This window comes from Erpetoichthys calabaricus, chromosome 15 (assembly GCF_900747795.2).
Source record: "Erpetoichthys calabaricus chromosome 15, fErpCal1.3, whole genome shotgun sequence".
Lineage (NCBI taxonomy): Eukaryota > Metazoa > Chordata > Cladistia > Polypteriformes > Polypteridae > Erpetoichthys > Erpetoichthys calabaricus.
In genome coordinates, this window is record NC_041408.2 from 79,917,331 (window position 1) to 79,943,314 (window position 25,984).

At 39.7% G+C, this 25,984-nt stretch overlaps 1 protein-coding gene across 2 annotated transcripts in view; it reads left to right on the plus strand.

Annotated features, from left to right (window-relative positions):
- The window catches only part of LOC114665999 (serum response factor-like), a 131,797-nt gene that overhangs the window by 54,334 nt on the left and 51,479 nt on the right, over positions 1 to 25,984 (plus strand). For both annotated transcript variants that reach the window (XM_028820694.2, XM_028820696.2), the window contains exon 2: positions 8,743 to 9,009. In XM_028820694.2, coding sequence (XP_028676527.1) covers positions 8,743 to 9,009 — 267 coding nt within the window. The remainder of the gene's footprint in view (positions 1 to 8,742; positions 9,010 to 25,984) is intronic.

Sequence of the window (25,984 nt, forward strand, 5' to 3'; positions counted from 1 at the left end):
TAACATTGATTCCTACTAAGCCCCCTCTGGTGTTTTATGTCTTTAGGGTTTAACATCGGACAAAATGGACTGAAAATTATGCTGGCCTAAATGAAAATTTGCTACACATTTTTGGACGCTAATTAATGCTAAGTTTATGTGCAGTTGTAAATAACAGTAAGTTCTTCATTGTTAATAAAAAATGATGTTAAGGGTCCATTTTCTGGAGAGACGATATCTTTAGTTACCACTGGACAGACCATTTCTGTTCAGTGCACATATGTTGTACTTAATTTATGTTGAACTTGCTCTTATTTATAACTTAATTTTTTAGTTGTCATGATATTCCTATTAAATCAAGCCTAAATTGGTTTAAAAGGTTAAACCTGACCTAAGGCAAAGTGGGGATAATGTACAGGACTGCATATGTAGCATACAATTATGAATAAACTCCTAGAGATTGCATCTGATTTGTACACATGATTGTAAAGAAGCATCAGGCTATACATCACCTCAGACAGTGCATGGGTGAGTACAGTGTAGGCTATGGGATGCCTGTTGGTGCTTTAAGGTGTTCACTTTAGATCTTGGTGTGCCCCCTCTTTCTCTATGCTTAGTAGTTAGGGGGCATTTGGGGAGTTTAGGATCTTGACATCAACCTTCAGATGTGATTGTTTTTGTTTTGTTTAATTCCTTGCAACGTCTAAGCATGCATTGTATTGCTATATGGAGCTGATGATTTATACAAATTGTGTCAAACATCACAAGTGCACAGGTCATTTCTTTTCATATTTCTATGTTCATGTCAGCAATGGCAGGTTCAGCAATACTCAGAGATGTGCATTGTAAGGATTAATGGTCAGTCTTGAGGTTTGCATTCCAACACTTTGAACAATTTACCATACTACTGTAGATATATACAGTCATATGAAAAAGTTCGGGAACCCCTCTTAATTCTTTGGATTTTTGTTTCTCATTGACTGCGCTTTTAAAGTTGCAACTTCCTTTTAATATATGACATGGTTTATGGAAACCGTAGTATTTCAGCAGTGACATTAAGTTTATTGGATTAACAGAAAATATGTAATATGCATCATTACAAAATTAGACGGGTGCATAAATTTGGGCACCCCAACAGAGATATGACGTCAATACTTAGTTGTGCCTCCTTTTACAAATATATCAGCCTCTAGACGCCTCCTATAGCCTTTGATGAGTGTCTGGATTCTGGATGGAGGTATTTTTGACCATTCTTCCAGTTCAGTTAAATTTGATGGCTGCTGGGCATGGACAGCCTGCTTCAAATCATCCCATAGATTTTTGATGATATTCAAGTCAGGGGACTGTGACAGCCATTCCAGAACATTGTACTTGTCCCTCTGCATGAATGCCTTTGTAGATTTTGAACTGTGTTTTGGGTCATTGTCTTGTTGAAATATCCAACCCTGCGTAACTTCAACTTTGTGACTGATGCTTGAACATTATCCTGAAGAATTTGTTGATATTGGGATTGAATTCATCCGACCCTCGACTTTAACAAGGGCCCCAGTCCCTGAACTAGCCACACAGCCCCACACCATGATGGAACCTCCACAGTAGGTAGCAGGTGTTTTTCTTGGAATTCAGTGTTCTTCCACCATGCAAAGCGCTTTTTGTTATGACCAAATAACTCCATATTTGTCTCATCAGTCCAAAGCACTTTGTTCCAAAATGAATCTGGCTTGTCTACATGAGCATTTGCATACAATAAGCGACTCGGTTTGTGGTGTGAGTGCAGAAAGTGCTTCTTTCTCATCATCCTGCCACACAGATGTTCTTTGTGCAAATTGCGCTGAATTGTAGAACGATGTGCAGATACACCATCTGCAGCAAGATGTTCTTGCAGGTCTTTGGAGGTGATCTGTGGGTTGTCTGTAACCATTCTCACAATCCTGCACATATGCCGCTCCTGTATTTTTCTTGGCTTGCCAAACCTGCTGGGTTTAACAGCAACTGTGCCTGTGGCCTTCCATTTCCTGATTCCATTCCTTACAGTTGAAACTGACAGTTTAAACTTCTGAGATAGCTTTTTGTAGCCTTCCCCTAAACCATGAGACTGAACAATCTTTGTTTTCAGATCCTTTGAGAGTTGCTTTGAGGATCCCATTCTGTCACTCTTCAGAGGAGAGTCAAAAGGAAGCACAACTTCCCATTGACCACCTTAAATATCTTTATATCTCATGATTGTACACACCTGTCTATGAAGTTCAAGGTCTAACAAGCTAATCCAAACAATTTGGTGTTGTAAGTAATCAGCATTGAGCAGTGACAAGCATTCAAATCAGTAAAATTACAAGGGGACCCACATTTTTACACAGCCAGTTTTTCACATTTGATTGAATTTCACACAACTAAATACTGCTTCACTAAAAATCTTTGTTCGGAAAACACCGCAGTACTCAGATGTTCCTAGGAAATGAAAGACATACCACTGTTATCTTTTTTTGTTGAAAGTAGAGTCAATTATTATGCAGGCTGAGAGGGGTTCCCAAACTTTTTTTCATATGACTGTAAAGTATATAGAAACAAATAAGCAAATATAACTTTTATATAGTGCTTCTCTATAAGCAAATGACATCTTAAAGTACTTTTTGAAGTACAGAACTATAGTTGAAATGGCTTGATATATTTAATATATTATCATCTGTTGGCTTTTGTCTTGAGGCTGGTTTATACCTGATGTATCTGTGCTTGGCACAAATGCCATGCTGTAAGAATGACATCGGACACAGAGGTGCACAACACCCCCATCCCCCCCCCCCCAAATCCCCCCCCCAACACACACACAGCTCATATTTGATGTGTTTTTGGTGCACGCTCCACACTAAATTTTTTCTAATTATCCAAAAGTGGATAGTTTTCAAGGAGAGACTAGTTATGTGGGTGCCAAAATGATGAACAAAGACCTATCTATGACACAGCAAATCATCAAAGCGCAATACAGACATGCAAAAATATCTAAAAGTGCATCAGTTCACCATGTGGGTCATCCACTCACAAGAATCTTGTATTTGCCCACCCTTCTCTTATCACTTCTTTCTGAAAATGTTAGGTAGGACAGATTTTGAGAATATCAATATGCCAATCTAAAGTCTCGCAACAAGTATGAATGCATTTTGATTGTTGACAGCATGCACACTTTGCTTTGTGGTTTGCACACAAGGTTCAGGTTGTAAGTATAAACAAGGCTTTACATCAAACATTGCAGGGAGAGACTCCAGCTACTTAAGGGTTTCACCAAAGGGATGAATGGTTAGATGGATATGTCTAATCAACCTTTAGTATACGAGCTGTTTTAACAATAACCCAAGAGTGAATCACATGGTCTGAATTTAAACTTATTAGCACTGTAAATTTCTAGGAGCTTATTGATTTTTTGCAAAATGGCTCCTCCAGCAGATAATTGCATGTAGGTATATAGAATATATATATATATATAGTATTGTGAATACGGTCAAAATGTTGAAATCACAGCTTTACACAGGGGGATGTCGTGTCAGGCATAAGGTGTTTTTTAAATAAATGCCGCTGGGCAGTGTTCATAAGAGTTCTTGTGTGTTCTCATCATTAATTGTCCTTTTCTGCTCGTGTGTGATAAGTGCTGTGGGATGACAGCAGGGCAAGCCGCCTCTTTCCTGGCTTAGGCCTTTTCGTGCACTTTCAAAAATTCTTCTGCTTGAGTCCCTGCTTATCTGCTTCATCTCTCATAGACATGGCAGGCCTCTCTATTTTAGGAAGGAACTGTTGGTGGCCTACCACTGTGAAAAAGGAGATTTATTACTTCAGCTTGTGGTTTTATTGAATTTTTAGATTTATAAATCACAAGACCTTTATGGTGACATTAGACGTACTACAGGAAAAAATCGAAATTGAAGGTGCTTCAGCTTCTGCAAGAATGTATTTAGATTTTCACTAGGAAAACGTTAATTGAATAAATGAACATATTCAATTCTTTGGAAGAATGTCCTCATTTTGTATACCTGCGTATAATTTTTTTTTCTTTTTAGTGTTTTAAAACATTTTACGCACAGGTTTTAGTTTTTTCTGTGGTTAGTTAGGTAACTGCTGCCTTTATCCCTGTCTGATTTTTGAGCTCTGCTAGGTAAAAAGGCCTCTTATCAAAACCACATTGAGCCGGCTGAGATATTAAAAAGGTCACAACTGTTTCACTGGGTTAACTGCTTGATGGCATATTGCCTATAGGCTTAGGAATGCTCACAAAAAGCCAAAGGTTCACATGTGCCTCATTCTTAGGTCAGATATAGGCTAGCTAAAATAAGTGTGGCACTGACCTGGTCACATGTAGGCAGACTGTGAAAATGTAAGGGCCGTCACTCACTGTTTAACTGGAATAAGACTTTTCGGTATTGGCAAGGTCACCTTGATTTTCATCTATTTTTAATAAGCCTGTCATTGATGGGACACTTGGAGGTCTAAGTCAAAGTCATCAGCCAGTTCATCTGTGGACTAAATAAAATAATTATTTTTAATATCATCTAAGGGCTAAATGGAAAGCAGGTTGAGAAATATGGGATGGGGTCTGAAATATTTAAAATTGAACATTTAAATGATAATATTTAAACTTCTATTTAAAAATAAAAAGTGACTAGTGGTGATGAGCGGTGCCTGGTTTCCTCCAAACGTGACACCTGGCATTCACACCAAAGAGTTCAATCTTTGTCTCAACAGACCAGAGAATTTTCTTTCTTATGGTCTGAGAGTCCTTCAGGTGCCTTTTGGCAAACTCCAGGCGGGCTGCCATGTGCCTTTTACTAAGGAGTGGCTTCCGTCTGGCCACTCTACCATACAGGCCTGATTGGTGGATTGCTGCAGAGATGGTTGTCCTTCTGGAAGGTTCTCTTCTCTCCACAGAGGACCTCTGGAGCTCTGACAGAGTGACCATCAGGTTCTTGGTCTCCTCCCTGACTAAGGCCCTTCTCCCCCGATCGCTCAGTTTAGATGCCCGGCCAGCTCTAGGAAGAGTCCTGGTGGTTTTGAACTTCTTCCACTTACGGATGATGGAGGCCACTGTGCTCATTGGGACCTTCACAGCAGCAGAAATTTTTCTGTAACCTTCCCCAGATTTGTGCCTCGAGACAATCCTGTCTCGGAGGTCTACAGACAATTCCTTTGACTTCATGCTTGGTTTGTGCTCTGACATGAACTGTCAACTGTGGGACCTTATATAGACAGGTGTGTGCCTTTCCAAATCATGTCCAATCAACTGAATTTACCACAGGTGGACTCCAATGAAGCTGCAGAAACATCTCAAGGATGATCAGGGGAAACAGGATGCACCTGAGCTCAATTTGGAGCTTCATGGCAAAGGCTGTGAATACTTATGTACATGTGCTTTCTCAATTTTTTTATTTTTAATAAATTCGCAAAAATCTCAAACATTTTTCACGTTGTTATTATGGGGTGTTATGTGTAGAATTCTGAGGAAAAAATGAATTTAATCCATTTTGGAATAAGGCTGTAACATAACAAAATGTGGAAAAAGTGATGCGCTGTGAATACTTTCCGGATGCACTGTAGTTTCGGTTAGTGATATGCGGTGTTCACACAAGTGGTGCTCTTGCCACAGGTTGTTGTTCCTGGAAATGTGTAATTTTAGTTTGGGTCCTGTCCCTCTGTACAGTGAGTCAAAAGACAGCCTTCCTAACCAATGAAGCCAAAGGAAAACATCTAATGTGTGACTAATTGGGATTTTGACTGTAAAAGTGGGTCCACTTGAGCATTGGTACACAAAAGCTGGCAAGACAAATGTTTCCTTTATTTTATTCAGTTACATCTGGCAATGCATTTATTTCTTATGAGTTTTTCTAAAATTCAAAAAGACACTTTCACAATCAATCATGATGTCCTCCTGCTAATTTAACATCTTTTGTAAACAAAGTGCTCTGTCTCTGACAATGATCGCTGCTTGTAGAAAGCCAAGTACTGTAGCTTATGGTGATTTGCTACCAGTAAAAGCAGCGCCTTTTGACAGTTCTGCACAGTGCATAGGTGTTGCCTGGTATTTATTAACAAAGCCAAGACTGTAAACTTCAGGACTCATCACTGACTTGTTAAGGAACCCTAAGCAATTATGTTAGCCTTCCAGTTCTCCAATTGGAGTTGTTGTACTCTGTGTAAAGTGCATTGAATTGTTCTGTACTTTGAAAGGTGGTAATATGAAGTAGTTTGTGTTTGTCCAGTGCTTATGATGAGTCCTGTGTTAATGTGTTCTGGTTATCTAATGAGTGGGACTTGTATCAGTTTGCTGTATTCTTAAGGTAAACAAGTCCATTCTATTCAGAGATGTTTGCAGTTGTCGGTGTGTCTTTGATTTGTAAAAACATACATTCCAGTGTGGTCAAGAGATCTATAGAAATGATGAGTGTGTCGGCAATAAGCTAGAAAATAAAAAACTATCAATTCAATCTCTGCCTTACATTGAGTAAGTCATACCGTACCCTTTGAAGTGATTTGGGATTGTCCTAACTAGGAAAGGCACTATATTAAAAAACACAAGGTCAGTGGAGATTCTTCGCTCAATATATCAGATTGCAAGGTTTAGGGTCTCCCTCTTTGTTGACGATGTGCTAGTGTTAAAGAATGATTTTTAATTATTGATAAATCAATAGATGGTATACACTTTGAATTCTAAAAACTAAAATATATTTAAAAAAGGGCTTCAGCTTTTAGCCCACATCCTAAAAATTACCCCAAATGTGTTAGTGTTCCCTACCATTGATCTCCATCTAGGGTTGGTACATGCTTGGCACATGATGTGGACAGAACAGGCACTTTTCATGCACATCACGGAGTTGGTCATAGCTGTTTGATGACGACTATAAACTTAATATAAGGCTGGCTTTCTTGAGCATATACAGTATGTGTCCTCCACATACGAGGTGTCACCATATAATTCCCAGAATGGCCTTATAGTGTCACCTGTGACATAATTGTATTGAAATCACATGAGTGTTTGAACATGTTAGAATTAATGTGTGTGTAAATTACAAGCTGATAGAGCCAGTTGTTAGTTAACTATTGGGAAGGTAATAGATATCTGCGTGTACACTTTGGCATAAAAATGGTTGGTCGAAATTTAGAGCAATGTATTAATATTAAATTTTGTGTGAAAATCTGCAAATGCACTACTGAAACATTACAACTGTTACAAGTTGCACATGGTGAAGATGCTATGAAAAAGTCGAGTGTGTTTGAGTGACAATAAGAAGTTCAAAGATGGGCGAGAATATGTGACGGACTATGCAATGGAAATCCCCGGGTTCACCGCACCCTAAAAAAGCATGCACATCGCACAAACAGTCTAAGACCATTCTGGTGTGTTTCTTCGATTACAAGGGAATAGTCCACCAAGAATTTATTGAGCAGGGACAAACAATAAACCAACAATGCTATTTAGAGGTACTGAAGAGATTACAGGATTCTGTTTGAAGAAAAAGACCCAAATTGTGGCCTGACAAGTGGATCATTCATCATGACAATGCGCCAAGTCACACTGTGCTCACTGTGAGATACTTTCTGGCCAAAAAAGCGATTACCCAATTAGATCATCCTGCCTATTCACCTGACTAAGCTCCCTGCAATTTCTGGCTATTTCCAAAATTAAAAGCTGTCCTGAAAGAACGAAGTTGTTCTAATATAACTGATATCCAACAGAATGCAAGACAGCTGCTCAACAGTATTCCAGAAAATTAGTTCCAGGCCTGCTTCCAGAAATGGAAATGCCGTTTAAGTCAGTGTATAAATGCACAAGGGGAGTACTTTGAATGACAGTAGCCACTAGTGTACAGTTCTACATTAATATTTTTTTTAAAGGTGCATTCCGGGAATTAAATTGTTATACCTTATATTCAAAATCGTGGTGATGCAGAAAACTTTAAAGCAAAGCAATGCAGCTTGATAGAGGTCAATAGTAAAACAAGGATAACATTGACACATGAGCTTGAAGTCTGACATTGGCATTTTGGAATAAACTACAGTATTGCTGTACCACAAAACATGGGACAGTCTGGGAGAAAGATACCAGTAAATGTGGCCTGAATCATAGGAATCTAGAAATTGATGAGTGACTGTTGACTCTTTTGCACTTGATTGAGTTTGTGTTTAGTTCTGTGGCCCAAGTCAATTGCTACAACACTTCATACCCCTCTTTTTAAACATCTCTTCACAGTTTTTCAGTTTTGGCTGGTGGACATGGAGACAGTTATGAAGTAAATGCGTAGAAACACCTGCCACGTTTGGTGGGGGGAAAATCCCTTTTGAATTGTTGCAAGCATTTCATGGCAGCTGTTGGCTAGATGCGAGTGATTTATGGCTTGGCCCTTTTTACTAGGACTCTTTTAAGCCATGTTTAAATTTGAGGAGTCCATACTCACCTGCATATAGACCTTATCTGACACTTGACACTTAAGAACTTATTTCTCATGGAGAAGAAGTGCCAGTAAGCAGAAGGGGAAAATTATGCCACCTCATCTGGCATATTAATCCATACAGTTGTGTTGCAGCCACTGGAAAGCCAAAGCACTCATTTTTTTCAAGGCCTTTCTTGACTTGTTTTTTGAAAGAATATTGGGTGAACAGTGTGTAGCTAGGAGGTGGGAGCCTTAATAAGCAGGTAACTTTTCTGGGTTTGTTGTCTGATGCTGAAAAAAAAATGTACAGGGTCAACTTTAAACTAACAACACTCTTTTTATGTGTTTTTCACAGGCATATGAGCTTTCAACACTGACAGGAACTCAGGTCCTACTACTGGTGGCCAGTGAGACAGGCCACGTTTACACATTTGCCACACGTAAACTGCAGCCTATGATCACCAGTGAAACAGGCAAGGCACTGATCCAGACTTGCCTAAATTCTCCTGACTCGCCACCTCGCTCTGATCCCACCACTGACCAGCGCATGAGTGCCACAGGCTTTGAAGAGACGGATCTCACGTATCAGGTGTCTGAGACTGACAGCTGTGGCGAGACCAAGGTAGGCATTGGCTGACCTATGTTGCAGGTTTTTTTGGGTTATTTTGGGTGCAATTAATTTTGTTATGCAAGTGAATTCTTTTAGAAATGTGCAGGATCAAAAACAAATTTTGTGTCCTCTCATAACCTGCAAGGATCTGTGCTTCACTGGTTTAAGTCCTAAAAGAACATTAATCTTCTACATTTCTGGAGTTTAGGTGATATGAAAGCTGTGTTCAGTTGCACCTGTTTGTCTGACATGTTTTAATGGCTCCTCGGTGGCAGGTTTTGATCTTCAGCTTCTGAATGATTGTACAGTTCAGTATATTTTTATTAACACTTGTAAGGTATTGCTTGTTACTAGTATGGTTCCGGGTTGAGAGGCTAAGGCTCAGTCCTGCATAGAGCAGATTGGTTTGTCATTTGTGTCAGATAGAAATGTCTTGACCAATTATTTTTGTGCATAACAGTGTATTCATTCTTACTGGGTAAATGTAAATATGTGTAATGTGTTGTTTTATAAAGGTTATTATCAAAGTGCTTTGCTTTAATTCTCTATGTGGCCTTTGTGGCAACTTTCATATGAAGTCTGCTCCTCCAAACAGTTACTCATATAGCTGCATCTCAATATTTATGTAGCATGCACACAAGATGACAAGTTTTAGTTGTGTTTTGACCACACGTTAGAAAGAGCAGGAAGTGTAATTAAGACACTTTCACCATGGTGTAATTCTTAATGCCAGACGTGGTTCTCATGCACTGTAGTCTCGTAGAGTTTACAGAAAATGGTACAATTAACAAAAACATCCATTTTTTTTAAAATGACTCACCTTGTTAATATAAGGGGTTAGAGGAGACCAGATAGGTTATTTGAAGCTACCAGAAAAACTGCAAATGCTCAAATAATAGCTCTATACAACAGTTTTGTGCTGAAGAGCATCTCTGAATGCACAACGTGTCAGACTTTGAAGAAGGTGGACTACAGCAGCAGAACTCCATGCCAGGTTTGACTCCAGTCAGCTAAAATCAGGAAAGGAGCCGGTAGTAAGCATGTGATCACCTAAACTGGATGATTTAAGATCGAATGATGTCTACCGATTTGTCTATTTCTTGATTTCTGCTGTGACATGCAAATGGCAGCTTTAGAATTTGGCAGAAACCACATGAGTCCATAGATTTACTTTGTATGTGTCAGTCGTATAGGTTGGTGGTGTTATATTAATGGTGTTGTAGGGCTGAGCCGACGGTGACTGATATCGTCCTTTGCCGACTGGCTGAACGCATTGTTGAATAAAAATTTTCATTTGCCTCTAAACATTTGCAGTGATTTCCTCAAAGCCTGACCAGTGCATGATGTTCAAAGTTTGAATGGGAAGAGCGTAAGTATATTTGCAGCATCGTTGTCTCTATGGTGCTCACACACTCGAGTGTTTGCAGTTTCCCGCTCTATATATCACTCTTTTAGGTAGCTCACTAGCCTTAAAATGATTGCTCTCTGTGATTGCACAAGTTGGAATTATTTTGTGACTTTGGCAGGTTTGCCCCCTTTTAAATGATCCCCTGAAGCCACTCATTTGTGTGATGGAATGTCAACTCACACTGTGGGTAACTGATCTGCTGGCAAATGCATCTTGTCAGCAACATTACAATTTTTTTCATTCTCCATCCGTTTTCCTAACCCACTTCTCCTGAGCAGGGTCGTGGGGCAGCTAGAGACTATCCTTTTGGTATTATATTTTACATGACCTATTCAGTGAAGATTCTAACGCCAGACAAGGAAGGTGGTGGTGATTGTTTGGTCTTGTGCACAGTGCTTGAAGTGGGCTGGTACCACCGGCACTCAAAGCCACAAGGGGACTCCCCTCAAGATCATATGCTAATATACATTCATCTTCCTACCCATCGTGTAAAAGTAATAAAGAATTGGGAGGAGGAACAAGAAGCTGACTAAACAGAGTAATGCCTGTAATTTGGTTCCACTTCAAGTACTGCCTACAGACATATAGGAAGGTAATTTTACTGTGTACACCAGGCAATAAATTTGAAATAAAATCATTACACTATATATCAAGGCAGTGCTACTGCCCTCTTGCCTGCACATTGTACGTTGCAAGCTTGCAATACCAATCAACACTCAGCTTTTTGCTTTATGTTGTTTGCACTCATGATAAGAAAAGGCAAAATATGCATTAAAGCCAAGCCATGATCAAACTCAACAAAGTACAATTTTTCCTGTAATGCATGCCAAAACTGAGGGTAGTGTGTTTGAGTGAATAAAAATAATTAGTGAATTTTGGACAAAGCTACAGAACAGAATAAATGGACCAAATATCGTTTGAGCATTCAAAGCTGGCATACCAGCTGAAACTCGCAAAGGAATAGACAACAATTAAGTTAGCGGAAAAATAAAATGGGTACAAATATCACAATTACACATAGGAAGAGAATTTCAGAGAAAAGTACCCAGATTGTGGGATTATGGAAGACATTCTGTATTAAATTTGTGATTTTAATATTTCTTTAGTCTTCTCAGTAAATGTAATTTAAAAATATATTGTTTAAACATGCACATATACCTTTCTCAAGCTGTCTTAAGCTAGTTCACAGTCATAATGGAATTGATCATATTCTAAAAAACACTGAGTGGAAGGCAGGGAATAACCCTGCATAAGGTGTCTGTCCAGTTCAAGTTCCACCTACACATACATTTATGCTCATATTTACAAGGAGACAATTTAAAGTCATAAGTTAAAACAACAATTGGGTTTTTGGGAATGTGGGACTAAAACTTGAGGATCACTGGAGGAAGTCCCATAAAGACAAGGGCAGAACACGTATACTCATCAAAGACGACAACAGGGCGTTTGATTAAAACTCAAAATACTGAATTGGTGAAGTAGCAGAACTATCCACTATGCCTTAGGCATTTTCACAATGTCAAGTCTGATTTCATCTCATCTCATTCTCAGACCTGCTTAGTCCAGTTCAGAGTTGTTGGAGCCAGCGCCTATCCCAGAAACACTTTAAAAGCTATCAGCCCATCACAGGGCCTATCTATACCCCCAATGACACTAAGTTTAGAACTGCCTGTTTACCCGACCTGCATGACTTTGGGAATGTGGGAAGAAAAGCAGAGTTCCCACTAGAACACTAGTGCAGATATGAGGAGACTGATGATTGGGCATAAGATTTGAAGCCAGGATGGTGAATCCATGAGGTGGCAGCGCTACCCACTGTGCCGCCATGTTGCTTCTTAACAATATAGTCTAAATTAATTCAATTTAAAATGTGTATGTTATACTTGCAATAGAATTTAAAATGTTTTTATTTGTATTGTCAATGAAGTCAATAAGCATTTTGTAAGGTGTATTTATGTGAAGATACTCTGTATATTAATTTCCATGTAGTTTGTTTATTATTTCTTGTGCAGTAATCCTAAATTGCAGTCTTGAGGTTCAGTACAGTAAGCAGGCTGAAATAATCTTATAGGAGGAGGAACACTAATATAGAAATGTCTAGTAATGCCCGTGTGTTATGGTACTTTAAGTCTTAAACATTATAAGTTTGCTGGTGATAGACAAATGTGGTCTGAATTAACACAGTGAACGCCCATTGGAAACAGCCCTTCCTGGGGACTCCCTGGGTGCCTTACTGAAGAAGGTTTTTGTCTTATAGCCATGAAGGTGTCCACGACGACCAGCCATTTTACATTCAGAGTTCTACTCTAGCCAAGTTCAAAATGCTTGACCCTAGCCTAGCATTCTGCATGTCCTGAATGCAGGACCGAGCAAGCATGTGGTTAGCATCATTCCAGTAGCATAATTTCTAGTCTTAATGATATGCCTTTACTTAATTTGCATCATTGCAGACTTTTGCTTCATTAACAATAAGAAGAAATTTGTTGAATGAAATATAGTTGGGCTCACATAATAATGCATGCGCCAGTGGAAGATGTGTGCATGTGAAAAATCCGCCAGCTCCTTTTCATATGAAATATACATGGAAATGCCAATCTCATCAAGTCCCAATGAGTCCACAGATAAGTGGGCTTCCATTTATTGTGCTAAAGAATCTTGGTTTGGTTATCTGTTTCACTTTCAGGATTTGTCATGTCCTTGTTGGTATGGACATCCTATACAGACATTGATCAGTAAGCACACAGCAGCCTAGCCTGCATTGTGTTTCACTCGGTTCATTATGAAAGACTGCAATTTTTTACATTTTAAATGATATTTACAAATAAGGTAATGCTGACTTAACTTTATTAGATTTTAAATGTGCCAATCTTCTTTGAGATTGTGCTGCCCCCCTGCATTAATGTGTACTTTTTTTTAATGCGCACTTTTACCCAAAGTAAACCTCAACTGTACATGACACCATGTGGTTTATAGTTCCAGGACTTTAGTCTCTAGAAGAATGCATAAGGTGTTTTCCCACTGCAATAACTTCATTTTCAGGAACCTTTATGCAAAATTTATAATGTGCAAAAAAGAGTGATGCAATGCAAAATACGGTGTGATCAGGAGTTGATGGGGGAAATTATTGGTTCAATGCATTGCATGCCACGGAGCACCAGGAAGGCGGCTATGAAGAGTGATGAGGTGTGGCGCTCCATCTTCACCGATAACTCGCCAAAGTCCAAACTACTAGCAGATTTGTAAGATGGCACCAATGCCTGTGGAAAAACCAATTGGCACAATTCATCGCTCAAGCCCCACTTGCAATAGTTCCTGGAAAAACAAAAAGTACATACTGTGTTACTGTGTAGTAGGAGCTAATAAAAAAGTACCAGGAACTACGAATGGGCTGAGTTCTTACAATGAGAATGCTACAAAGGTTCCTGAGTTTCTGTAAAGTCCCTGATTCCTGAAAAACGTTCCTGTGGTAGGAAAGCACCTATAGCCTGACACTTCCACTTTGTGCCTGTCATAATTGTCTGGCAGGAAAAGGAAATGAAACTGTTGTCAGTGGGATTATTGTTTTTGTATTACACTTTGTTCCTTTTACCGTATCATTGACTATTAGTCTTAAGGCCATGTTACATGAGACAACTTTTCCAGGGATTTTCAATAACAGCTATCATTTACGTAACCTTAGCAAGTTGGAGGCAGTGAGTAGCATGCGCCCATGAAGGCCAGTCATCTAGTTTGACATATGCAGTAATTCACTCTGACAAAATTAAGAACGTTTGAATCTGCCTCTAGTCATGCGTTCTATGTACTCGAGAGGTGGCAAACAATGAATGCTCATCAGGACGTGCAATATATATATAATAGCAGCAAAGAGGAATAAGGAACGCGGGTGTTATGGACCTTACAAAAGGAAGAGAAGCTCATCTGTCGGTCTCATGCTTTATGTACCACGACAGAAAGGAAAAAGAAAAAATGGACAGAGATTGTGGCTAAACTCACTGTACCTATTAACTCTTCATTCAGCACCGACTCAGTCAGGCAGCACATTAGTGGTTGTCAAAACAAGGGGCTAGAACAACTGTGCTGTGTAATTTGTGTAATTTAAATTGCCCATCGATTTTCAGTCATTTAAATTAACATGGTACCTGGACGGGATCCGCAACTGCAGTCTCAAATCCTCAATGTTCAAAGGCCATGTAGTCTATTTTTAGATTACATTCAGAAACATTCAAGGGTCTACATTATATTTCTACAAGTATCTGAATGGGGAACTTTGAGATGGCATTATCAAGCTGTTCCCCTTTTCAATTTTAAGAGTGAAAGTGGAGGGGCTTATTTCAATTCAGCCCTATGCAAGGCTCCACTTTACTGCCCTGATCAATTTAAAAACAAAAACTAAAAAAACTTTGTTGAGACCCTCTCTCCCCCACCCCCCATCAAACAGTAATGTGGTTAAGAAAAACTGCACTAAATTGTCTTTTCTGTATCTATAGGGTGTTTCTTAGAGACTTAGGGCCATTTATAACTCACTTGGTGTTTTTGTGGTAAACTCAAGATTTTCCTTTTTAGCTGCATTTAATTGTGTGTTCTTTTTATAGTATATGTATGTCTTGTAGAACAATAGTTGAACAAGCTAATATTTTTTTACTGTGTATAAAAAAAAAAAGTACAAATTCTAGAGGCTACATGAACATTCCTGTGTGAGGTACCTGCAGGTTACAAGGAAACACAAATATGCTATTTTCATGATAAATTACATTATATTTAAATTTTCCTCTTGCATCCTAAAGAAGTGCATGTTAAGTTTATTGGCAGCATTAGTGAATGTGTATGTGAGTCTACCCTGCAAATGGACTGGCACTTCATCCATTTGCTCGTTCCTGCCTTGTTGGTTCCCTGTGCTGCCAGAATAGATGTTTGGTTTCCCTGAGACTGATAAGTGGGTTTCAATATGTATGTGAGGATATATTGATTATCATGTCATAGCAAAATGTGTTCGACATTGTTTAGTCATAAATATTGAGAGCTTAATGATATTAAGCCAATATGCATCTGTGATGACCCTCATTCCATCTATATGACATCTTTAATTTTTTTTTTTTTTTATTTGTGTGCTTTTGGAGTTTATTGTTTGCTCTGAGAGGATATATGCTTCAAACTGGCAAATTATTGTCTTCATATGCATGAGGTGCATGCAGTGTCATGAAGAATTCCCCAAAACACTTCTGTTCTGCCAATGATGCTATTTAGTCTTAAGCAGAGCAAATCTCAGGCATGAATGTGACAAGTTCCTTTTTATAATGCATTTTGGAACTGCTTAGACCTTCTGCTTCTCGGTTCTGTTTCTGAATATACAATAGTGTTGACTCTATAAATACATAATTATTATTTTTTTTTATTTACACTGATGAGCTGAAACATGACATGGACTCTACCACACCTCTGAAGGTGTCCTATAGTATCTGATACCAGGTGATTTTTCTAAAGGTTATGTCGCGTTACACAACGTTTCTGGCAATTTCCAGTTGCAGTTGTCATTCTATATAATCGTAGAAAGTCAGAAGCAGTCAGCAGTACTCTCCCATGAAGCTGGTCGCCTAATGTGACATGCCCAGTGACTCATTCAAACTAGTCTGGGACTCGCTCTAATAAAAGCAAATTTAGCCATAGTTGCGGGATCTGTATGCATGACCGCTGACAACCAATAAATATTCATCTGGTCATACAATGCATTTAATGTAGCAATGGGGAATAAGGAATGCGGGTGTTTTGGACCTCACAAACAGTAGAGAAGCTTGTCAGTCTGATGTCTCATGTTATACATACCACGACAAAATGGAAAAAAAGAAAACAATAATGGACAGAGATTGCTGTTGACCTTGCCATAGCTGTTAATTTTTCATTTAGCATGGGCTACTTCAGACAGCGTGTTATTGGCTATCACTAAAATAGCCGAACATGACTGTGCTTGGAAGGTCAGCACTCATTCACTAAATGTGACGTGGGCAAATGTTTTCTGTTATTTAAATTGACGTAGTCTGGCGATGAGATAAGCAACTGCAGTCTGCAACTCTGACATACCCAGTAACTAGAAGTTGCATGATGCAACATCAGCTTAACTCCTGTAAGTTGCATGGTGGAGTTTTTCCAATACATTCCACAGATACTCAAGTTGATTGAGATCTGGGGAATTTGGAGGCCAGGGCAACATGCCACATCCATCGGGGAAATACCGTTGCCATGAAGAGTGGTACCTGGTATGTGACAGTGTTTACATAGGTGGAATCTAATTAAGTGTCCGTGTGAATGCCCAAACCCATGGTTTCTCAGCAGAACATTACTCAAAGTACCACACTCTTTCCACTGGCTTGTCCTCTTACCACAGTGCATTGTGGTTCCATCTCTTCTCCAGGTAAATGACACACACATACTCAGCTGTCCACGTGTTGCAACAGAAAAAAGGATTCAGGCGACCTTCTTCCATTGATCCAAGGTCCAGTTTTGATACTAATGTGCCCATTGTAGATGCTTTTGACAGTGGAAAGGGGTTAGTATGTGCACTCTGATAGGCCTGTGGCTACACCGCCCAGTTCAATGCACCACTGTATGTCGTGACATTATTGCTTCTGTCACCGACATTAAAATTGTCTGATTTGTACCACAATAGCCCTTCTGTTGGTTCATACCAGACATGGTAGCCTTCACTGACCTCTTACATCAATGAGTCTTGGTTGCCTAACACCCTGTTGGTGGTTTGTAGTTTTTCCCTCCTCAAACCACTGTCCGTGGGTACTCATCACTGTCAACTGTATGCACCCCACAAGCCTTGCTGCTTCTGAAATACTCTAATCCAATCTTCTGTCAATAACGTAATGGCCCTTATCAAAGTCACTCAGGTTTTTACACCTGCCCTGTATCTTCTGCATTCAACATGTCAGCTATGAGTACTTAATGTCAGCCTACCATCTAATATATCCCTGACCCTGAAATGTGCCATTGTTCTGAGGTAGTCAATATCATTCACTTCATATGGGAGTGGTCAGAATTTTTTTGGCTCGTCGTTGTATGTAAATGTTGTATGGTTTGTAATTTACTGTTGATATGTGTTAAAGTATTTGCATATGCAAGTTCTTGGAATCTACTCAGTGAGCAACACTGCATAAAAATAAATTGAAGTGTTGACGGTAACTTGCATTAATAATCTGTTGTGTAATTTTCTTATAGCTTGTGTTGTCAATCTCTGAAACTATTTAATTATTTATGTACTGGTTTGTTTAAGCTAATGTAAAATACTCAAATGTTAATATCCTTACGTTCAAAAAATCAGCCTTGGGTTATTGTAGGAAGCACTTTTCTGTTACTGCACAGGTGTCAAACTCCAGTCCTGGTGGCTCACCATCACACAATATTTGAAAATAAAGAAAGGTAAAGGTCTCGGTAAAGCTGATCTCTCAGGTCACCAAAACATTTTGACGGTGTTCTTAGAAAAAAACGAAAGATCAACAGTTTTGTAAATGTCTGCTGTGGCAGAATGAGAGCAGCAACAAGCCATGGAATTAAATAACGAGTTTAATTAACACAAAGAATTGGCTTCTCATTAAGAAACTGGTTGGAGTAAAGTTGGTTGGAGTTTGAAATCCCAGTTTAGCTGGTCATCTGTTGGCTCGTTTCACATCTCATTTCTGTTTGGCTGCCATTTAATGAAGAAACAAATCAATTCAGAGAAATTAATCTTTAAAAATAGAGATATTAAAATGACGGGAAAAGAAGTTCATTAGTAGTAAAAACTGGTCACTGATTAGGAAAAGAGTCAGAATGAAAACCTGCAGCCACTGCGGCCCACCAGGCCCGGAGTTCAACACCCCTGCATGGTTGCTGTATTACCTATAGACTGCCAAAGAACAAACCGCTGTGTGGATAAGTGCATGAAACAGCAGAAGAAATTGTGACACTTTGAAAGCTTGTAAGTAGCAGAGAGCTTCTGTCCACTGGGCCACACAGAATATTCACGTTACCTTTCAACACCCTTGTTATGCACTTTTATTGTATGGTTAATTGCTGATTTCCTCATCGGTGTGATTGAACTCGGCCGAGTTCATAAGCATGCTAAAACGAGAAGAGAGCTAAACAAGTGGCTCAACTTGAATGTGCATTTTTCTCGGTTGACGCAGCAATACCAATGTGCTTCATAGTCTGGGGAGTGTTATGGTTTCCCTGAGTTTCATCCTGCAAAGTATTCATCTTAAAATGTGGGGCTTTTTATGGAGCCATGGGAGAATGGGTGCCTATTAATTTAGCAGTATTATTTATTTATTTACTTGTGAGTTTTATCCAAAACAATATATGAATCTCACCCCTCCACCCCCCCCCCCCCCCCCCCCCCCCCCCCCCCCCCCCCCCCCCCCCCCCCCCCCCCCCCCACCCCCCCCCCCCCCCCCCCCCCCCCCCCCCCCCCCCCCCCCCCCCCCCCCCCCCCCCCCCCCCCCCCCCCCCCCCCCCCCCCCCCCCCCCCCCCCCCCCCCCCCCCCCCCCCCCCCCCCCCCCCCCCCCCCCCCCCCACCTCCCCTTTTATTAGCAAAAATAATAAAAAGTTGAACACTACAAAACTGAATCAGTCGGGATACTTTTTTCTGGCCCTTGGGCAGTTAGTCTGTTTGCCAATTTATCATTCTCTGTGTGGTGTAGTGTGTTTGCAGAGGGTGATGATGAATGTTTGTGTTCTTGTCCTGTACCCAGCAAAGGGTGGCATCTGCTTTGGGAGTTACACTGTCTCCTTCTTTTTCTGCCTCTTTCAGAGAGAGTCATGTGAGGAGCATGTTTTATTTTTATAGCCATCCCATCATGTTCTCACACACACGTGCACACACACACATACACACACACAAGCATGTGTGCGCACACCTGCCGCCTCATTGATAAAAATTTGATTCTGCCTCCATGCCCATATAAGGCATGCTTTTCCTAGCATCTCCGCTGCCAGAGGCCTCTTGCATTCCTTATAAGCTGCAGCTGTCTCGGGCAGTGGAGACCCCAGAGAGACTTGCACGCTCTCTCATGGGGGGAGGGGGGGGGCATCAAGTATAAAAGAGCACAAGATGAAGGGAAACATTTGGTCACTCCTCAAGTACTAACTCCCAAACCTGTCCTTTAGTCACATATTTTACACTTGGAAGTCTGGATTTATTGTTCTGAACTGATGGTTCGGTGAGAAGCATTTGGCCCTATACTGTTTTTCTTTATTTTCAGTTTGTTTTTTTTTTTTTCTACACTTCAAACAACTATTTAAATAAAATACAGCTGACACATTTCTGTCAGACCATAAAGTTTGTTCAGGTGTGAAGCCCTCTGTCTCAAATGATGACAACGTGACACCAGATGGCCAGGTTGAGGTCCCAGAATGGAGGTCATTTGCACAGAGTGCTGGCCATGAGGAGTGTTGCTTTTTTGTGTTTTCTGTTTTTGTTTGTTTTCTCTTCACAGGACTACGTTTCCCCCTTTTTCCTTGCCGTGTAACAAACTTGGGTGCTGTCATGGTTTCTTTGTACACTGGGAATAATGTGAAGAAAACCAGAGATTTAAAGAAGGATCTGTTTGTTTAACCAATGAATTATATAGGGAGGTTTGAACTGAGGGAGGAGTACAGAATCGAAGAAACTAGGCACCTGTATCCTTACTTAAAGTCTGCACTTTTATTAAAAACTGCTTTAAACCTGCCTCTCCAGCCGGTAAGCCACTGCTTCAAACTTGACTTCAGACTCGATGGCTTGAGGCGACTTTAATGCTGTGTTTATGTTATGGAAAATACAAGCTTCCTAATCATAATTTTCACTTTTCCAAGTCACCTGAGTTTTCTGAGATAATTCTGTGACCTTACAATTCATTTCTTTATTTAAAATAATTAAAAACAAAGGGTTTGCGTTTTGTACAGCATATAGGAGGTTAGGAGCACGCACTGATACACCACATTGCCGCACCCACCACATGACAAACCAACTCAGGATCCCAGATTAGGACCCGAGTGCAGCCATGCAGTGGGTGACACTTCAGCACCACACTAGTTCAGATGGCATGGAATACTGTGAGGTTTTATTTATGGTGGCTGGAGTGCCAATTCTGCCACCAACCCCCAGGTTTTCTCTGCAGGTTGGAGAGCCTACATGCAGGGCTGGATGAAGGTTAACGTCCTACCCAGGACAGATATGGCGTATAGAGTGATGGTAATATTTGCCTAATGCATTTCATTTACTTGCAACAAATATGTGAGCATAATCTTTACTGCTTGTTGTATTCATCGATCAGCAAATCAACAGGGACCTCATGTTTCTCGCAGACTTAGAACTGGACATGTTTGTGAACAGCATAAAGTGGGAATGTGCAATGTCATAAATAGTCACTTGAAAAACCTTCAAAGCATGAGAAGGCAGCATTCATTCCTCACTGCGCTCAATTCCACTATACACACCTGATTAGAACTCATTTTAGTGGCCCCAATTGACTTGCACCTCTAATACTTAAGTAGTTTCCTGGCTCTGCACTTTGTGAACCCGATTAGCATTTTATAATCAGTTTCATAGATCTTCTACTTAAAAGGTATGCATGGTCCAATTCTTCTTATTTGAGACCCCTCTCAGCCAAAATATATTCTAATCCATTACAACCCCTCTATGTCCATTTTTGTCACCCATTTTCCCCCCAGCCCACCTTGAATCATAATTACAGAGAATACTGCCCTCTGGTGGTTGGCCAGTTTGAATTTTATTCTCTCTTTCTGTAAAGGCTTTGTGGTTCCTTGTCTCTGTAATATTATAAACTGAGCAATACTTCACACTACTTTGTCACTTGAGTGATTCCTGTTCTTTAGGAACTCTGCAAAAATGTGTCTGAGTTTTACATTGATCAGAACATTCAAATATCTGTTGATATTCCTGAATCCTGAAGGATTTCCTTTCCTGAATTTAAAGTATGCTTCTTGTATTCAACTACTATGAAAAGAACAGAAAAGGACTATTAAGATGCATACTGATAGCTGTCAATTTATCCATTCATGTTTTTCACAGGTTGCTAACCCAGCAGAAACAGAATGTCAGGCCACTATAAGGGTATACAAGCATATCACACTATTCAGACTAGAAACTTATATTTTGAACTATGCTTAGAAAGCTTACACAGTCCATCTTTGTGTCCTTTTCATTTTCTAACATGAATTCAAATGGCCCGTGAACACATTTTAGTGTCTACTATGGAAGACACTAAACAAAACGTGATTGACTGGATTTCCTTGCCCAGGTCGTACTCTGTGTGTCAATAATGAAAATGGCCATAATCTACTAGAAAGGCTCCTTCCTTGACATTACAGGTGGGCTCAACTCTCATTGTTGGCCAATAATCATATTCATGTTTTTATTTTATTTACCTTTACATTTATTTTATTCCCGATTTATTGTAACAAAATTTAGGGTAATTACTCAGTTATTCTGGGGACTTTTTATTTTTGCATATTTATTTATAATTAAACCTACACCTTTTGAGTTATGCTCATTAAAGTCTCCAGCGGTCTAGTGCTACTGGTTGTTTTAGAATTGTGAAAAAGGAAGATGACTGATGTAACAATATGTTTACAGTAGGAAGTGGTTGCTGGATAAGTTGTAAATGGTGCAAAAACTACACCCTGATTCCACATTTGCCATATTAATATAAAGCATGTTAAAAATTACTGCTTATATTCAATATTTTATTAATTAAAAATGAATAACATGACCTTATGAAACCTGCTTAGGATATGCAAAATGGAAATCCATCCTAAATTAAGAGTTTTTTTCCATCACAGAACACACAAAAGCAGAGTTTTATACCTTGTTTACTGTAGAAAAAATTCAGAATCAGATTTGTTAGAATATCCATCTGCTATCAATCTGATTTAAGGCTAGGTTAAAGTTTCCAGTTATTCGAACAGCATGTCTTTGGGAAATGGGAGGAAAACTAAGTAACTGGAAAAGAAGACCTATGCATAACGTATACACATTTATGCTACAGTAACTGATATACAGTGCATGTCCGCTTCTGAATAATATTATGTAAAGGAACAGCCATCTTTGATGCACCAAATAATACTAAATGGAGAGGATATGAAAATTCCAGAGAAATGACATTTAGCTTGATGCCACTGAGTATAAGAGCACAATATACTCTGTGCCTTGAGACCTGGAAAAAATAAAAAGCAAGCACTATTAAACATCAGAAATTTAAATGAAGGAAGAGAGAGGGAGCCTCAAGAGAAGTAACGGGAGTTGGGCTGATAATGTGAAGGCATTAAAAAAGTGTTGCCTTCACTAAAAGGTACTCAAGTATACAGAAAAAAAGCTCAAGTGAGTACACTTGCTAGAATGAATGATGGTCAAAATTGTTTTTTGTGCATGTGAGTTTTAAGATTATAATAAGAATTTTGTTTCCTTTAATTAGTCAGTTATAATATAGTGTAAAAGGTATGAAAAGGTGTAATTTAGGAAAATCCTATGAAGTTGTGATCACCACACTACTAAAGAAAGACAGACAGCAGCTTTAGTAACTGAGTGTATCCCTGAACTAAAGGACTGGTCCTGCTCTGACAGCCTAAGAGATTTAAACCTCGTAGTCTAAACAGGGCAGCAGCACAGCACAATTGTTAGCACTGTTACGTTATGGAACCAGTGTTCTGGGTTTTTGTTGTTGCTCTCCTTGTGTTTAAATGAGTTTTCTTTCTTCATCTCCAAAGACATGTAGATTGTGTTGTTCTCTGTACCCAGTATGACAGAGTGCTGGTTTTTGTGTGTGTGTGTGTGTGTGTGTGTGTGTGTGTGTGTGTGTGTGTGTGTGTGTGTGTGTGTGTGAATACGAGTGGAACTGGTGATGCACCAGTGCACTGTCCACTGTTGTTTCCAGCATTGCATTTGGCGCTACCAAGGTGGTAGGCTCTAGTGCCTCATGATACTGAATTGAATAAAGGACATTTGAAAATGTATATATGTAGTCTTCAGCAGAAGTAGCTACTTCAGAACCCACTTCAATTCTTCAAAGGACTATTCGTTTAGTTAAATATTGAACCAGTTATGTGGAGATACTTAGTAAGAAAGGGGGAAAGTATCTGGGTGACATATTGGTGTAAATGATCCTGTCCAAATGATTTTGATGGACTGAATGGTCTCCTCTCATCTGTCGAATGTATAGGCTAACAGCTGCTTCAAAGCTCATGTGACCTGACACTTAATTCTTTAAAAACATGTTTTTGTATTAATCTGCTGTGGCATTCCCAGGGTCATTGGTAGCGCTGCAGTTGCCTTTGCTTTGAGTGAGCAGGGCTGATTATTGATTTCACCAAGCAGCTGCATTTGAATTTGACAACCAGGAAATTCAGCCTGGGTTGAGTGATGCAGGGTTCAGTACTGAGGTGTGAATGTGTTTTACTGATGTGTGGCATTTGTGGATTGTTGCTCATTTGCAACTTTCCCCTGTGTCTGTATGGGTTTTCCTCTGGTTACTATTTTTTTCTTCAATATTCCAAAGATGAGCAGGTTAGATAAATTGGTGATTCTAAGCTCTACATTCAACTGGTGTCCTATCCAGGTTTGGTTCCTGCTTTGTCCCTAGTGTTACTAGGATAACCTCCATGACTCTGAATTAAATTAAGTGGATTTGTTAATGTTGTCTGATTTCTGATATGAGAAGATGCAAGAGGGTGTTTTTTCCTTCCCTGCAGATTTTTTCATTTTTGTGTCTGACTTGTAATCATTTACAGAATTTGTTGAACAGGCTGCTGTGCTGGCAAACTATGTAGTAATCGGGGCAGGCCTGAATATGTATAATCATGTTATATAGCACCTTTCAGTGTGAATGTTTTCATAGCCATGGGGGTAAATGGTATCGGATGAGAAACAGAAGGCTGTCATGTTTGTAGACAAGAGGAAGTGTCAGCACTTCCTTTTGAGCATGCCGGATGTAATCACCGCTGCTGGAGATTCTGGGGGTAGTGGTAAAGTTGACTGGTTGTAGCAATTGCGTTTAAGTTGAAATCCAAAAGCCTCACAAGAGAGTTCCCCAGTGAGGGGACAGCAGTAGGGGGAGGTTGTAGCAGAGTGGAAAGATAACATGAAGTTAAGTCATAGCAGAGTGGAAAGATAACATGAAGTTAAGTCACACAGATACAAAGTCTTATCAGGGAGCTAATCCTGGCTGGGTGGGCAGAAGACTGTGATTATGGCTGCCCCTCTGTGTGTATGTGTATGAGTGAGACTGGGTGTGGGGGGGTTGTTTTTCCCTCCCCTTCCCAATTGGGACTGAGCACATCCCTAGCCATTGGCTGCTGCTGTCCAAATTGGACTGCTTTGCCTTTTTTAGTTGTCACACAGAGCTCTGCATGCCTGTCTGGCTGGCAGGCTGACAGATAGCAAGATGGCAGCTGGAAAATGTGAGATTAAGCCGAGGGGAGGTCCAGCTGCAGAATTGTGTCTTGCCACCTATTGTGATATTTATCTTGAAGCCTTTCAAGTTTTTTAATTTAGTTCTAATTATGTCTGCACATAAGCCACTATGAAGTCATATAGTTGTACTTTTTTTGTGTTTACGTATGCTCAATGAAAGTCCAGATTATAATAAGCATAAACTAGAAAACAAAAGGGACTCCTGTCTGGGCTGTAATGGAGAAAAAAAAATGGCAATGATGAATGGAAGGTGTGTAATGTTTGACACTAACCTGAATGGAGGGAGACCACATGGTGATGCACTGCCACCTCATGGATCTAGCATTCTTCCAGTCGAATCTTGTGTGCAGATGTTGGCTGTGTGGAGTTTGCATGATCTCAAAGATGTGTGTGTTAGACTAATTTATGACTCTAAATTGGACATGTGTGGGGATGCACATGTAAGAGACCCAGGCCACATCTTCATCCTTGCAGACACAGGGAGCACATGGCAACTCCACACAGACAGAATCTTGAATTTATGAAGTTATTAAAGTAGCACAGATAGTTTTGCATGGATTTAATACACTTTTTCAGAAAGCTGCCATTGGTGAGCTTTTTAAACTATGGAGTTTCAAATTGGCCTTAGTACTCGCACATTTTGTGCTTAGATAAACATACATCTTTTTGAAATATTTTATTTAGGGACAAGAATATAGTGGTCACCTTCCAAGAAAGTGACTCTGAATTATCTACATTTGATTAGCTGCCAGTTTACATTAAGTTTACTCTATCCTGTCGGACACACTAACACATCACCATGTTGTAAAGTCAGAAACACCAAAGACAATGCTTTAATCCCAGTGCCAAAACGGTGTGTGCATAATTAATAAAGAATTCTATCAAATGCTCAATCAGGCACATCATTTTCATTCATTTGTTTAAGGGGCAGTGAACCAGAACACACAGAACAGTTGATTCAGGTAGCCCATGTCTAGTAACAGTGGTGAGTAACAGATCAGATGTGAAATTCCAGCATTGAACTGCCTTAAACTGTTGGTAATTACAACAACAACAACATTTATTTATATAGCACATTTTCATACAAAAAAGTAGCTCAAAGTGCTTTACATAGTGAAGAAAAGAAAAATAA